General features: G+C 34.5%; 1 protein-coding gene across 4 annotated transcripts in view; it reads left to right on the forward strand.

Annotated features, from left to right (window-relative positions):
• ERBB4 (erb-b2 receptor tyrosine kinase 4) overlaps window positions 1-16,476 on the forward strand; it is a 942,163-nt gene that overhangs the window by 686,511 nt on the left and 239,176 nt on the right. For all 4 annotated transcript variants that reach the window (XM_004674330.2, XM_004674332.2, XM_004674329.2 and 1 more), the window contains exons 13-14: window positions 5,248-5,380; window positions 10,883-10,976. In XM_004674330.2, coding sequence (XP_004674387.1) covers window positions 5,248-5,380; window positions 10,883-10,976 — 227 coding nt within the window. The remainder of the gene's footprint in view (window positions 1-5,247; window positions 5,381-10,882; window positions 10,977-16,476) is intronic.

Here is a 16,476-nt window from a genome sequence, read left to right on the forward strand (position 1 = left end):
ATATTATATTATATTATATTATATTATATTATATTATATTATATTATATTATATTATATTATATTATATTATATTATAAATATATACAGCATTATTCAGTCATAAAATTGATAAATACTGTTGTACAATGGATGGATTACCAGGAGATTATAATATAAGTGACAAACAGAAAAACAAATATGTATTCTCCCACTTATCATGTAGAATCTAATTATATTAAACTCATAGAAACAGAAAGTAAAGTGGTAGTTTCCAGGAGATGAGGAGTGAATGAAATGGGAGAAATAGATCAAAGAAATCACTTAGTTATAAAACCAGTAAGTTCTGGGGATTTTAGGCACAATATGGTGATTCTATTGAGCTATACTTTATTGTTCACTTGAAAGTTGCTGATAGTTGATGTTTAATATTCTCACCTTAACAATAGCAACAAAAGGTAATTACGTGTGGTGAAAGATGCAGTAATTAAGCTTATTATGGTAAACATTTTGTGGTGTACATGCCTGCCAAGCCCACTTGTACATCTCAACTTTACATGATGTTACATGTAATTTTATCTTAATAAACATGAACAAATAATGATGAGCATAAGTGGGCAGGACTTAATCCTTTTGTATTAAATAAGCAAGTGAAATAACAAAGTTACAAGGTGAGATAAAAAAAAAAAAAAGAAGAAGAAGAGAGCCTACCAGTTTATACACTTCAGAAGCCCTTGGATTATTTCTCAGAGGCAGATGGATCCAGAGGGTAGTAAAACATCGGCAGAATTCCATCCCTCTACATTGCTCAGTTATACTTTCCTCTAAGACAAACTTTCTTCAGGAAAAGTAGCTGGCTATGGCAAGCCACTTAGAGTAAGAATTTATGAATTCAGATAAATGAGGTCTACTACCTCTCTTCCAGTACCTGCCTGGTAGTAAATATACTGTGGAACTCTGATGAATACTGTTGGGTTATACCTTCTTGCTCTCTAGATCTACAGTTATCTTCCTACCATCAATTAGTCAAAAGTGTTTTCAACTCAATCCCAATAAGGCTATTGGAGTGAGATATTAAAATAAAATCCTTACTCTTCTGATAAAACCTTTCAACAACTTCCTAAACTCTGGACAAAACATGTCATTCTGTAATGTCCACTAGAGCCTGCATAACCTTCCTCTGCCTACATCATTAATGCATGAGGTGCCAATGCCCATGTTGAGCTGCCCTTAGAAGCACTAATCATATTCCCTCCCTAGGCTCTCTTGCATAGAGCTGTAATTCCCAATCACCTCTAGCCCTTTTATTTTAATAATCTTATTTATCTTCCTAATTCATCTAGACTGACCTCCTCATTAGGTTAGGACAACTGATATAATCTCCTGGAATATGTGTGCAGTGTATGTGCGATTCATCTAATCATCCATCTAGACTAGACTGTAAGTTTTAGGTAAGAAAATGTTTAATATATTTCATGTTTCTATCATATCTCTATTATTCAACATATTTTCCCGACATAGTTTTTAAACATATGAATATGCTTATATATATTCATATTGCTCTTAAGAACATTTATTAAAGACAGTAAACAATCCTGCATTAAACACTGTGCTAATATAATGTGTCATCTTCATCACAACCCTGAAAAGTAGATCTTATTTGCTTCATAGATGAATAATATATAGATAATTGGCCATGGTTACAGGTCTAGTTATATAGTCAATACTAGAATTTGTGTTGGTTTGATCATAAAAATTGAGCTATGAAAATGAAGTTACATTTTCAGCCTTAGAGAATGATTAATGGTTTCTGTGTAAATACATTCCAAGCAGAGTCCTTGCCTCCACAAACACTAAGCAGTGTAAGCAGCATAGATAGTCTTGTACAGTGAAAGAGAAGATATTGTTCTGCCTTTTGCCAGGTATTCCATTTCAATATTTTTAGTCAGTCCATTTGCTTCCACACATGAAGCAGAATTACAAGATCCATTATTTAAGGTTGCCCCTATTTTAATCAAAGCAGCTTCAGTATTCTTTATAAAGATTGACATACTAAGGACATTATTATCTTTACAATTTTTTACAGACAGGTACAATTCAGATGAGATTAAAAAAAATCTATTGTTTGGCTTCCAGAGAAAATACGAGGAAGTTAAAGGTTGTCTAATAACTATCATTGTTAAAGCTTCTTTAGAGAAGTTCATAATGACCTTTTGAAGTATAAGCCATTGAATAGGCTATCTACTCCTTCTACTCTGGCAGATCAGAGGACTGTCGAATTCTTGGTGTGGATCAAAAAGTTTTTGCTTTAGAATATCAAAGAGGTAGCTTCTTTGGCCTTTTGTTCTATGCTATGTTGAGATACTTACGGTACTTGGGAGAAAATGATTGCCCGACTTTCAGTGTCATCATATAGTGGTTTGGAAAGAATAAACAAAATTCATTGTGATGATTTTCTGTTTATTGTTACTTTTCTCAGTAGATAGTGATTCCTGAAATTAGGCATCTGAATACAGATATAGGGAGGCATTAGAGTGCAGAAAAGAAGGTAGGATCATGGATGAAAACATATATTTAAGGAACTTAGCAATGTATTTTTGTTTATTAACAGAATTTAATAAAGAATTGTGGCATTGCTTATATTTTCCACAAGGATATGGAGGTGAAGAATATTAAGTGTCACATTCAATACTACGTAGTATTGCTTTGAATACAATGTCTTTACAAACTGCTTTATAATAAAACTTTTGGAATTTTTTTCCCTCTTCAGAAATTTTTTCTATTAGCATGTTTATTTTTATTTTCTTATTTTTTTTTTAATTTTCTTATTTTTTAAAGATTCACTTATTTATTCATACAGAACTGGGGTACAGGCCAGAGATGCGAAGGTGAGAGGATTCACCAGAGACAGAGTGGGGAGCAGAACAGGCAGATCAACGAAGTACACTGCTGAGGGGAGCAGCGGGTGGGTCAGGAGAGGTCCACCATGCCATATGGGTCTCTTCCGGGGCAGGCAGGGATTGAACTCATGCAGCGGAAGTGGCTTAAGCTTCTTAGTGCAGTGCTTTAACATGCTGCACCACCAGGGAGGGCCAGCATGTTTATTTTTTAATCAAGTATCTACATAGAATATATACATATATATATATATATATATATATATATATATTTGTTTTGAAACATATAAGCATTCTGTTAACATCCCTAAAATGACTAGATAATTTACAGAGTGTGGTTTATATTTTACAGTAATTCATATTGATCTTTTGTTTGTTCCTGACTATTTTCTATATATAATATGATCTTGCACATTTATTTTGAATTACCTTAATCTTTCTTATTTCTTGCAGTTTTATAAATTAGTGGTAAATCTTATACATCTACGGGTTTAATGAAACCTATGTTAAATTCCAAGTCCACTAACATTCCTTTTGTACCATGAGAGAGCCCTCTTTTAATATATTATGAATGAATCAGAAGGAAATGACTTGCTATTATTTAAAAATCAGTATAATAGACTGTCAGCTAGCCTTTCCCAAGTATAACATCAAATTATTCAACTTTTTGGAAGGAGAACTTCCATTTAGGAAGAGAAATTGTAATTACAATTCATGATATTTTGTTTTAATACATTTTTCAGATTTAGAATCAAAATTAAGTAAAATCCATAAACTTTTGAGTCACTCTAAAGAAATCAATAACCTATATTTGAGAAGAGGGACAATCCTATCTAACAGGAAAATACATTTACTATTGTTATAACTTGAGAAAAAAAATGGAAGGAAATATAAGCTATCTTAGCTATGATACCCAGAAAAACATTTGAAGTCTTTGTAGGGTTTTATTCAGCATAGAATTACTTCACTAAAATTATGATATTTAGTATGAAAGATAATATAATCACTATAAATAACATTAAAAAGTCTAAAGGGAATAGAGATTATAAACTTTAAGTGCCAATTTTAAAAGATGAGCCCAAACTTTTTGGCTCTTCTCCCATCAACAACAACAACAAAAACAAAATAGAAATAAAACTAATAGCTACTAGACTACTTCATTTTCTATGTCTCCTTATAAATAGTCACAACTAGTTTAATATTCTTTCAAAACTTTTTTCTTCCATGTCCTTCTCAAACTAAAAATCAAGGTAACTAAGTCATATTTCACTAGAAGTCCATTACGAAACCTATGTTTCATTTCTAGTTCTCCTCCCCTTGTTATTTTCCATATATTTTTCTATTCCTCATATATATATATGAATATGAATCTATATACATATGAATATGCATCTATATATATATCATATATATGAATATCATTTGCATTAGGTTCTCATATGGTTCTCACAGAGAATTAAAAGACAAAATTTCTGCTGTGTTATTAGAGCAATGGATGGACTTAGGGAAAGTATGACTTCTTCCTTACCTTTACTGGAAGGTTAACTTCCTCCTGACACATTTAATACAGATATCTGAGGTTTGTTCAGTTTTACTAAAAATGCAGTAGTGCTATATAAAATGAATAACTATTTCTGTAATATGGAAAATGTTGGACAGAGGCTAGATGGTGTGGCTCAGGCATCCAAAGTTGTCTGCCTCAGATCCATTTCAACAAAAACCTTCAAAAAAGGTTGGCCTAGAAAGAATAAAATATTAAATTTTGGACCCTCCCTAGTTATGTGTAATGGGTTAAAGTACAGCACCATGAAGCTATCCGCAACCACTGCAGCAATATAAATTCTATCCCCCACCAGGGAACTGACCCACATGGTACAACAGACCTCTCCATACCCGCCAGCTGTGCCCCTCAGCAGTGTACTTTGTCAGTCGGCCTGTTCTGCTCCCCACTCTGTCTCTGGTGAATCCTCTCACCGCCCCTGCACCTCTGGCCTGTACCCCAGGTCTATATGCATAAATAAATAAATCTTTAAAAAAAAGTTCAGTTTTGGCCCTCCCTGGTGGCACAGCGGGTTAAAGCACCGCACTGAGAATCTAAAGCCACTTCCTCATGAGTTCGATTCCCGCCTGCCCCGGAGGTGACCACATGGCGTGGCAGACCTCTCCTGACCCACCCGCTGCTCCCCTCAGCAGTGTACTTCATTGATCTGCCTGTTCTGCTCCCCACTCTGTCTCTGGTGAAGTCTCTCAACGCCCCTGAGCCTCTGGCCTGTACCCCAGTTCTGTATGCACAAATAAATAAATCTTTAAAAAAAAATGTTCAGTTTTGCCAACCTTCTGCTTTATTTCCTCTCAATGTCCATGTTTTTCAGCTGCTGAAGGAATGGTATGCAACCATCTCTGTTCAAGCGATGGTTGCTGGGGACCTGGGCCAGACCAGTGCTTGTCCTGCCGTCGCTTCAGCAGAGGGAGGATCTGCATTGAGTCCTGTCACCTCTATGATGGGTAAGGCATCTTACAGTGCCACCTGTATGTACTTCATGAGCTGGGAGGCATTGAGCTTGGAGGCATGGGTTGGTTTGGATCTAAAAATTACAAGAAGTTGGTATTTGCAGAATGTATTTGCTGGTCAAGTATTTAAGGAGAACTCTTCTTGCCTAAAGGAAGCAACATATAGAAGAATTGTTTAAGCGGGATAATTTTATTTGAGAGTAAGACAAATTCACAAGTATATATGGTGTTATGTATTTTAAAATGTGTAACCAAAGCAAGTAATTCTTAATACATGATAGAAATTATAAGATAGGGAACCTTCCCCCACATGTCCATGATCTCTTTTTCCTCATACTTTTCCATATTTTTTTTTTCATCTACAATTACTAAACAATATAACTTTTTATTTTGGGAAAGCTGTGTCGAATAGGAGTGACACAGATTTTTCTATGATCTGATAACTGCTTAGCTCTGTAGAAAAACTACTTTTGTAGTTGCTAGTTGAAGGTTTCTTAAAGCGTTCTGACTCTAATGACAGCCTAGACAATATTTTAAATCAGGTCTTTTAAATTCCTCTGCTACTATAATAATCACATTGGCAACAATAAAACCTAGTATGTACCTTGTTGCCTGACATTTCATATACTCATAAAATCACTTTATCATAACATTCCATTTTATGCATCATGGTTGTCCTTCATTAGTGTGATAATGCATTTTAGTGCTGTCCCTAAGTCAAATTTTCTTATATTATCACTGAAAAGGTTTTTAGCAGTATTCTAACAGTGTAGTTGTTGAAATATCTGATTTCTTCTACCTTATGAATTGATCTATTTTAAACACTGTATTCATGATCCCAGATAACATTATAATTTTGTATTTTACTGAAGAAAAATAAAAATCTATGAATCATAATGATATTAATATGCTTATGACCAAGATGAATTCTCTCCCAGATATTTAAAAGGAAAGTAAACATAGTAGTGTTAAATTATAAAAGCAATTTTTTAAAAAAAGATTTATTTACAAATAGAGAACTAGGGTACAGGCCAGAGATGCAAGGGCGATGAGAGGATTCACCAGAGACAGAGTGGAGAGCAGAACAGGCCAACTGACAAAGTACACTGCTGAGGGGAGCACTGGGTGGATGAGGAGAGGTCTGCCGCGCCACGTGGATCACCTCTGGTCCAGTATCAAATATCAAATTCGCACTGAAGCAGCTGTCGCTATCTTGCAGTGCTGCATCCTAACCCATTGCAACACTAGGGCGGGCCCATAAAAGCAATTTTAAGGAAGAAACTAATAGATTTTCAGGAAGATATCAACTAATAATTTTATGGGATATAATCAGCTTATAAATCTGTGAAGGAATATCAAATTATATGCTGCTTATCTCATTGAATTGTAATCAGACTTCTTTACATTATATTATTAAAGAACATTTTCTTATATAGAATAACTCATCAACACATGCCTGTTTGTGTATGCAGCAATAATTCCATTAAGGAGATGTCATATGGAAAGTTTTTGAACATACATGTGCAGGTAAAGAGAGAATGGATTCTAGAAAGCTTTTTACTTACCAGCTTATAAATCTCAAAGTGGTAGAATTAAGTGTTGAATTCTACCACTTCGTAGTGTAGAAGAACTAAGCTAAACCTGGCTCTCAGGCATTTGATTTTCATCTTTCTTCCTTTTTCTGATACCATTATTTTTCTGCAATATCACTTTTTTTAAGTTGGTTAGAAATATGAAATTGACTAAATGTTTAGCTTCTTGCACCATTGTCTACTTCCATAAAGTAGTGACAGCTAAGCAAAGGAAAAAAAAAAAAAATCGGAGTCCTAAAAAGAGCAGATTGTTTTCTGAAAGCTCAACATTTAAGTAAAATGTAAACATGAAACTAAACATTAACTAAAATGAAATAAAGAAGTATAAAATGTTTCATCTATTTTACCATATGGGTAGTACCCTAGGAAATCTATGCACAGGTTTAGTTTAAAAGAATATAAATGAGGGTACCTTCCCTGGTGGCTAAGCAGGTTAAAGCACAGCACTGAGAAGCTAAAGCCACTTCCCCATGAGTTCGATTTCCGCCTGCCCCGGAGGTGACCACATGGCATGGCAGACCTCTCCTGACCCGCCCGCTGCTCCCCTCGGCAGTGTACTTCCACAATAAGCCTGTCCTGCTCCCCAGTCTTGTCTCTGGTGAATCCTCTCACTCACTGCTCTTGCACCTCTGACCTTCCCAGCTCTGTATACATAAATAAATAGATGTTAAAGAAAAAAAAAAGAATATAAATGAAGGTATCTTCTAAAACCTGACCTGATTCTTGCCTGCCCAGGGATAGATTGTCACACATTCTGTCTTTATTGACTAATTTCTTCCAACATTACTGGGTGGTGAAGATTGCCCTTTTAGGAGGGTGGACTCAAGTCAGAACTCCATCACTCTCCGGTTGAAATGTCCAACCTTGAACTAATAATTATTCTCAAGTCAGCTTCCTCATGTGGAAAATGAGAATATCAATAGTTTTGACTTTATAATTGTGTTCATCACAATAGAAAATGCATAATAAGGTTTAGTTAGAGTTTTACTACTAAAATTACAATAATTTCCTTTTTTGTGTCTGTTAATCTGAGCTGATTAAATGGTTAAGTAGAACAATTACTTTTACTGCATGAAAGAAATAGAAATATAGCATTTGCCAAAATCAAAAACTAATATATACATGAGTGTGTATACACACACACACACACACACACACACACACACACACACATGCACATGAAAGTTTGGCTATCATAGGAGAACATACCCTAAAGAGAGAATTTCTTGAAGGGGATAATAAAAATCAATTAATTCCTGAATGTGAGCACACAAATCTAGATCGAATCTAGAAATCATATTTTGGCAACTCTTAACTGCAGTGTGAGAGCAATTAAAGTGAAAAGACACAGCTAATTGCAGTGGAATATTAAACTTTTTCTTATCTGACAACACACTAAACTCTTCTGAAACTTTCAGAACAGCACAGAAACATAAATGAGTGCCAGTCTGTGCTGTTGGAAGGCATTTTTACATTTAAAAAAATGCAGTTTCTCATTGAAACATGATTTTACATTTTTAGAGGATGTTTAGGAAAATGACCTGCAGAAGTTAAGGGACCCAATGGCTAGTGTTGGTTCTGAAATTTAAATTTGTGAAGGACTTGCTTCCAAAGCGTTTACTCTTGATCAGGTAGCACATACACATCGTGACTCTGAAATATACAGCATCAAAATCAAGTGACAAAAACCCAGTATGCAAATGTTAGTCAGGTTCATATATAAGGGGATCTCTGGCAATGTCAGTAGGGAACAGGGGGAAGGAAGAAAAATAGTGGAGACAGTGACAGTAAGGAGCAGAAGTGACAGAAACTGTTGAGAAATGTACTGAGAACAGAAAGGAAGAAAAGCAGAAGCCATACAAATGGAAATTTAAGGAATAAAAGGGTGAAAGGTGATGAGCTGGTCTACATGATTTATTATCACATATTCATTATACTTCTCAACTCTGGGGGGAGGGAGGGTTGTTCAGGGTTTTAGAAAAGAAAATGAGAAGCATGGCCTTTGTTTTAGTACCCTAGAATGAATAACCTTCACTTAGTGCCAGATCTTTATTCTTTATTCTGCCCAAGAAGCTGGTTTTTGAACCAGTGGCTTGCTAATATTCATAGATTACCACAGTCATATTTCTTTTATTGATAATGCTTCCGTTTCTTTTTACAATTTCACTGTTGCCCTTCTCTCTCACCCCAAATACATTTTGGTCTTGATATTCTGAAGATCTTTGTTTTTTGTTTTTTTTTTTGATCTCCTTTGTTAAGTCGTTTGTATCACTTGTATGTTGATGAAACATGAAAAAAGATTAGAAATTTCCCAAAAAGTTTAATTCATAGCAAACCACTTCATTTAAAAAATGCAAAATTATGAAGTAGGGCCTTCTCTGGTGACACAAAGGGTTGGTTAATGCAAAGCACTATGAAACTATCTATAGCCACTGTATCACGAGTTCCATCTCCAGCTGGGAAGATGATGTACATGGATTTATAGACATCTCCTGTCCTGCCCGCTGCTACCATCAGCAGTGTATTTCAGTTAATCCACCTGTTCTGTTCTCTACTCTGTCTGCGTTGAATGCTCTTACCCTTGGCAACTCTGGCCTGTACCCCAGTTGTTGTATGAATAAATAAGTAAATCTTTTAAAATATTATGTAACTAGATATTGCATCCAAACATAACTAAAATGTCATTTTATGCTGTTCATTAGAAAAAAAAACAAATGTAATTAATTTGGGTAGATATAGTTCAGTCTAACCAAGAGAAAAAAATAACTTACTTTTGGACTTCTGTCAGTTATATAGGGATTACAGTAACGAAATGAGTTTATCCAATCTGAAAACATAACTGAATATTTTTCTCCAGGGAAAAATAGCTTTGAATTTATCACCCAATTAATCCATAGTTGCCATGTTTCCTATGTTATTAGTTTGGAATGGTAGTTTATGATCAACAGGCACAAAATAATAAAGCAGCTATAAATATTCAGTCAAATTTTGTTAGCAATTCATAACTGATGTTCTAAATTGTCTTAGTAGCAATGGTTGACTTAAACATAGGACACATGACTGGTATGCAATTATTGAGATGCAAATTTTAGAGTAGATTTTGACTAGAGAACTTATATACTGATAGCACTTAACACTTATATAGCTAAAAATTAAAGGTTGCTGGATGGGATTACAATCCTTTCAGATTTAATTAGAAAGTTCTAGAATGTTAACATTAAACTGGTTTCTAGTTTATACTATACAGAGTTCTTCAAAAAGAATTTAAACTAAAAAAGATTGTGATATTTAATCAATAAACCAAGAAAATAAGAAAAAAATCTGCCATAAAAAGATATTTTCTCTAATTCTCCAAGGCAGATATTTCAAAAGAAGAAAAGAAATCAAAGCATTTTTTGAAGTTTCACCAAAAATAAATTGAAGAGTCTTGGGATTTGAAGGACAAGGATGGGAACATTCATGTACCTTAGCAACAAGAGAAATACAATAGTTCTTTCAGAATTTAAAAAGTAAAACTTCAGTAAAGAGTAAAATTTTATATAGAGACAAACAGGCATAGCCTTACTCAAAAAGATAAAAATACTTCTGCTGTGTCATCAGAAGAGTCATACTTTTTTTTTTTTTCCCAACTGCTGGAATATCTCTCACGAGAGAGAGGTTTCCTCAATGAGTCTGTCGTTGAACCCAGTGGAGGGCAAGCTGAGCCATCTGGCTGCAGTTTATCTTTTTCCCTAATGGAGAACTTATCCCTTAATGTACAGGGAATGATTCTGATGCTTCTGGCATATAGAGAAACAAACTCTAGAAAATACTCTGCCAATAGGACTTTTAGCAGATGTTGCTTCATTTGTTAAGTTGACAGCTTGTTTGCTTACACCACCTCATGCAGCTGATGTTTTCACAGTGAATTTCGGGAGTTTGAGAATGGCTCCATCTGTGTGGAGTGTGACCCCCAGTGTGAAAAGATGGAGGATGGTCTCCTTACATGCCATGGACCGGTAAGCCCAAAGACATCTGTCACCATTCTGACTTATTTTCATGTGTGAATGTTTATTGTGTCATTGTGTTATTATTTCTCCATCCATTCACTAGATATTTATAGCATACTATTAGGAATCATGTTTGATTCTAACTTTAAGAGGCTACAGTTTTGTATTAGAGATAAAATATATTAAAATTTGATTTTATAGCTATATATTGATGTCTCAAATAATATATTTGCAAAAGAAGTTAGGAAGTTTATTTTGAAGTTTGAGCAGTGTTGAAAAAAGGATTTACACAAGTAATTAAGTTGAAGAAAATTATTGGTAAAATATAAATGTGTATAAATTTTTATAGGAACACAATTTGGGGAGAAACTAAATGTGTCTTTGGGATGAAAGTTGGGGCACCAAGGAAGGCTGTAGAGAAGTAATGTTTGAGTTATGCTTTGATGAAGAATCTTGAATGAGGAAATATGTAAAGAGATGCAAATGTGAACATTGATATTGTGTTTGCAGTAAACTATGATGTCTCCAAATCTCTGGTTAGTCATTTAACTATTGTGGTAATGGGAAGGGAAATTGAAAGAAATAGGAAGGCATGTACTCTCAGGCCTAAATCTACAACAGTGTAATCAATACTATGACAGAAAAACTCAGCCATGAAAACTGAATATAAGATTATAGGATCAGGGAAGTTCTTATGGACAAGCTGGCATGTATATAGTTTGGAGCTAGCCTTCCAGAGAAAAGGATAATTAGTTGTTAGACCTCCCTTTCCTTCCCATCATCCAGGCCTTCTCCTGACAGTAAGGTCAGTGTGAGTTTGTCATTCCAAATTGTCATATTCATCCTTCTTTAGACAAATTTCCAGCCTATTTGTGTATAGCGTCATCTCTCAGTAGGTAATTTGGGGACCGACATTTGGGTTTAACAAGAGCTCAACAACGCTACATACAAATTAATTTGAAATTTAAAAAGTATTAATTTTTTTAACAGAGTGCTTATTCAGCACTTAATTAGCTTAGAAAAAAAAAAAAAAAAGATCATTGAGCCCTCCAAACTTCTATTAGGCCCCAATGAGCCGTTCTGGAACTTCATCTAAAGAAGGATGTGGAAACGTGGACAGTTCAGAGGACTACCACAAGGATGATTAAGCTTGGAAAAATCAGACCTGAGAGAAAAAGAAGTATCATTTGGCTTGAAGACTCAAAGTCTAAAAGACCATTTAATATATAATGACCTCCAAGTAAGTATGCAAAGGGCACATGCAGCTATTTCCTCTCTCCACTAAGGCTAGAAATGGAAAAAGCAGTTAATCTACAGCATGAGCAATGTGGCATCTACAGAGGATGTCATGAAATACAGGGAAGTTAAATTCTGTAGCAGGTTGCTAAGCAGGTTAAGCTAAGAGAGGTGTTTTAAAACCAACATGCTCAGGTATATTCTTAACCATCAGTTAAAATCTCTTTTAGAGTAACTGAGACTTTGAAGTGTGTAATTAGAAGAATAAAAAATCTGACCCTTCCCTCTGAACAGGGCAGACTGAAAAACAATCTCATGTTCTTTCCTCATGTGCCTCCTGTAGCAGAGAATTAGGCTAATATATAACCAGTTTATTAAATATTTTGCTTGTCGGTGTTCATTCCTCTGTCCCTTAAAAGCATCTAGATATTTTATAAAGTACACATTAAACTTAGTTTTCAAAATTATTTGATAACTGAGAAAGAATAAAAACAGGTTTCCAATGAAGACATTTGGATTCTGTAATGACAGTATTGTCAGGTTATAAATGTAAAATATTAACAAAGAACTAAATTGTGAATTAGTATGTCTAGAGATTAGAAGAGACAGCAAATCAAAATAAGAGAATTTTGTTAAGCAGAATCAGGTGTCTGTGAAAGGTCAATGCATGAGATCAAGAAGACTGAACTTGATTTTTTGTTCTAAAAATCTTGAAAGGTAAAAAGGTAGAAATGTGATGGGTTTTAGATTATGGTGTCTAAACAAGCTGGTAAAGCTGAGCTCAAATTATAACCCAAACTTTTTCCCATTAAGTGGCTGTTTGCTTTCATTACTTACAATGCCTTTCTTCTTTTTCTTCCTTCCTTTCTTCTTTCCCTCCCTTTTTTCCTCCCTCCTCCATCTCTCTCTCTTCTTTCCCCTGTTTCTCTACCATGTTGATTATCTGAAGTCTACAAAGAGATGGTTTTCTGTGCCATGTTCTGCTGATCCACAACACTGACAGAGAAGGCAGTTGTAAAGCTAGTTAGAATTCCCGTATCTTATGATTTATTCTGTTGGTCATATTTTCCAGAGCTGTTCATGTTTTCCTATTAATAAATACTTTTACATTTAAAGACTGATTCCACATTTTCAGTTAAAATATAAAGAAATAAACCTATAACGATTTGAAAGTTACTGCAGAAGTCCTCAAGACTGTGAGGTATGGAGCTGGAACTCAGCCACAGAAATTCTGACTCCAGATTTCACACTCTTTTCATTTCACTCCCCTCACCCCAGGCAAGAATATCTGTAATGTAATAAGCATCAGATGCTTTCTAGGACTTTGTCAGCTGTATGTAAAAAGGGAGGGTATTATCCTATTTAAATGTGACAGAAATCTAGGATAATCTTGAGAGGGATATATTTGAAATGAAACAAGTCTCCACTTATTATATTCTTGCTTGTTGGCACTTGGTCTTCTTGATTTCTTTTTTTTTTTTTTTTTCAAATAATTTTATCTATTCTGCCTCACTTTCACTACTCCTGATTAAAGAAGAAAAGTAAGGTGAATCATACAAAGTTGTCAGAAGCCAAAGCACAAGCAGGAAAAGAGAAGGAAGAGGGGAAAGGAACTAATGTTAAATCCTTTTTAAAATACCTTTTTATAAAAGCTAAAGCAGCTGTTAATGTCATATTAATAAAGGTTGTTTTGTCAGAAAACCTCTGTACTGCAGCAGCTTACAGAAAAGGTTTAGATTCTCTCTTATATAAAGAGCACTGCTTCCTTCTGCTGGTCCAGCATTCCAGGATGCTTCAAATTTATAGCACCTCCTCTTCTATGTGGGACCCCCACATCATAGCAACAGGGAGTGAGAAAGCTGGAGAAGTTAGCCTGGCAGTCTCATACATTTCTTCTTTTTAATTTCGTTGTTCAAAGTCAGATCTCACCTCTAGGGGGAAGGGAGTTACAGACTTTTCCATGCAGCTGAAAATAGAAGAGAGTTGGATACTGGTGAATAACAATCTATCTATTGGAGTAACTACCGTCTAAAAACATCAGATATCACTGAGAAAAAAGTATTGCATGTTTCTGTCAAGATTTAGTCTGCCTTTTAGTTATCCCTCTAGATTATTGAATCTAAAAGCAGTTTAAAATCAGAGATGAAGCATATATTCTTTACCTGTGCTTTCTATTACTGAATTTAGTAGTTTACTCACTTCACCAAGTTCTTTAAAGCTTCGGAAATGTAATTGTAGAGGAGTAAGCATTAGACATATTTTTATTTCTTTAAATCTCTTTATTATGGAAATGAAATCAAGAATCTGTACCTTGCATTTATTTTGGGATTTGTGAAGGAATTCTTTGAGTATGTCAGCTTAGGATGTTAGTTTTCCTGTCAAGATAATGCAATCAAACAGAGAAGCTTTAAAAACAAAGAAGTACAAAAATAATTTGGTTTATTAAAGTACACTTACAGAGGAAATATTAATTTTAGTGTCATGATTGCTATATATTCTGATTTTATTTGGACATTATTTTATATTTCAAGAATGTTATAGAAAAAAAAAATGACTGCTAAGTCCTAATTCCAGCTCTAAGTGCCTAATTTACTCACAGTAAGTTTTATTCTTGTTCTGCAAGAAGACATCAGCATGTCTCTTGTCTTGTACAATAAGTCATGCCACTGAGCATACTTTCACAGCCAATGATTTTGTATAATAGACAGCATTACGTGCCTAAGTACCCATGAGCAGGTGTTAAAATTGGAAGCATGTAAAGTATTCTTTTTTTGGTAGGAAATGAGAAGTTGCCAATAGCAAACTCTTCAAGCTGAATAGGGATTAGGTTTCATAGGATAATTTTTTAAACTCTAAGTCTCACATCAAAATAGTGAGAGACAGGTGCTTGATTGAATCTTACCAGTTTCAGGATTTCTAGAAACCTTCTCCTGATTACTTTTTCTTCTTTACATTGCAATTCTTTGCTATCAGGCTCTACCTTTACATTTTAAAACATTGTTTATTTCTTGAGTTTTTTTGATGTCATCAACTTGCAATGTCTGTCTGCTTTTGGATTATCACTGTAGAGTGCTATAATACACCTCCATGAATGGACTAATCCCACAGACATAGACAGATAAGGGAGAGAAATGGGTCAGGGAAAGGAATTTTGGGGAAGAGTGACTAAAGAGAAGGGTCATTATGACAACATGATGTTCAAATATTACATGATGTTACATTTCAAGTAAGCAGTACCTTTGTTCAAAACAAATGAATGTGTGAAAATTTGGGCATCATTTAGTCAAGTTAGCATTCTTAATAAAATGTTCCATTTTTTAATGTGACTATCTAATTCTTATCATTCTTGTTTGCCTACTCTCACCAACAAATAAAAAGTAATGTGAGAACTTTAATAAGTTTTAAATTTTTACTATTGACATTAAACTATATTTGCAAGTTATTGCTTATTAACATTCTATATATTAGAAGATATTTACATACTATAAACAATTATATGAATTAAGTTTTATTCAATTCGTCATGCTCATATTTATATCACCTTCATTGATGGATAATTTTCACATGATTTTTCTTTTATATGTACCTACTTTATTAAGATTTTTAATATTTGCTTATCAGAATGTGCCTATGTGACTCTCAGTATTGTTCTGTAATTTACTAAAATCCTCATAAATTCTACTGATATGATCATTAGTATTATCAGAAGCTCATTTGAAATGGATACTAAGCCAGAAATTAACTTTTATTTGCCTAACTGCCTGTTTCGTGGTAATTCAACTATAATAAATTTTAAAATTCATTGTTTAGACCTTTACAACCAAAGGAAAGTTTACATCTCACTTTTATACGAAAGCTGGTGTGACCTAATTTTTATCATAAACTTCTCTTTTTTATATAAAATAGTCAAATATTATTATTGTGATGAGCTACCCCTTGGGAAATGTATTGTTATCAAGTATTGCTGCTCTCTAAAATCAGCAGGAATAAATGGAAGAAATAAAATATGGATATTCTTTTGGAAAAGCCATTGGGCCAGTTTTGCAAAATGAATACACAGCCCACTTGAGCTACATAAAATGTTCTCGAGGCCCTCCCTGGTGGCGCAGTGGGTTAAAGCACTGAACTAAGAAGCTTAAGCCACTTCCGCATGAGTTAGATACCGCCTGCCCCAGAGGAAATCCACATGGCATGTCAGACCTCTCCTGACCCGCCCACTGCTCCCCTCAGCAGTGTACTTCGTCGATCTGCCTGTTCTGCTCCCCACTCTGTC

This window comes from Condylura cristata, unplaced genomic scaffold, assembly GCF_000260355.1.
Source record: "Condylura cristata isolate star-nosed mole 26May11 unplaced genomic scaffold, ConCri1.0 scaffold00002, whole genome shotgun sequence".
Classification (NCBI taxonomy): Eukaryota; Metazoa; Chordata; class Mammalia; order Eulipotyphla; family Talpidae; genus Condylura; species Condylura cristata.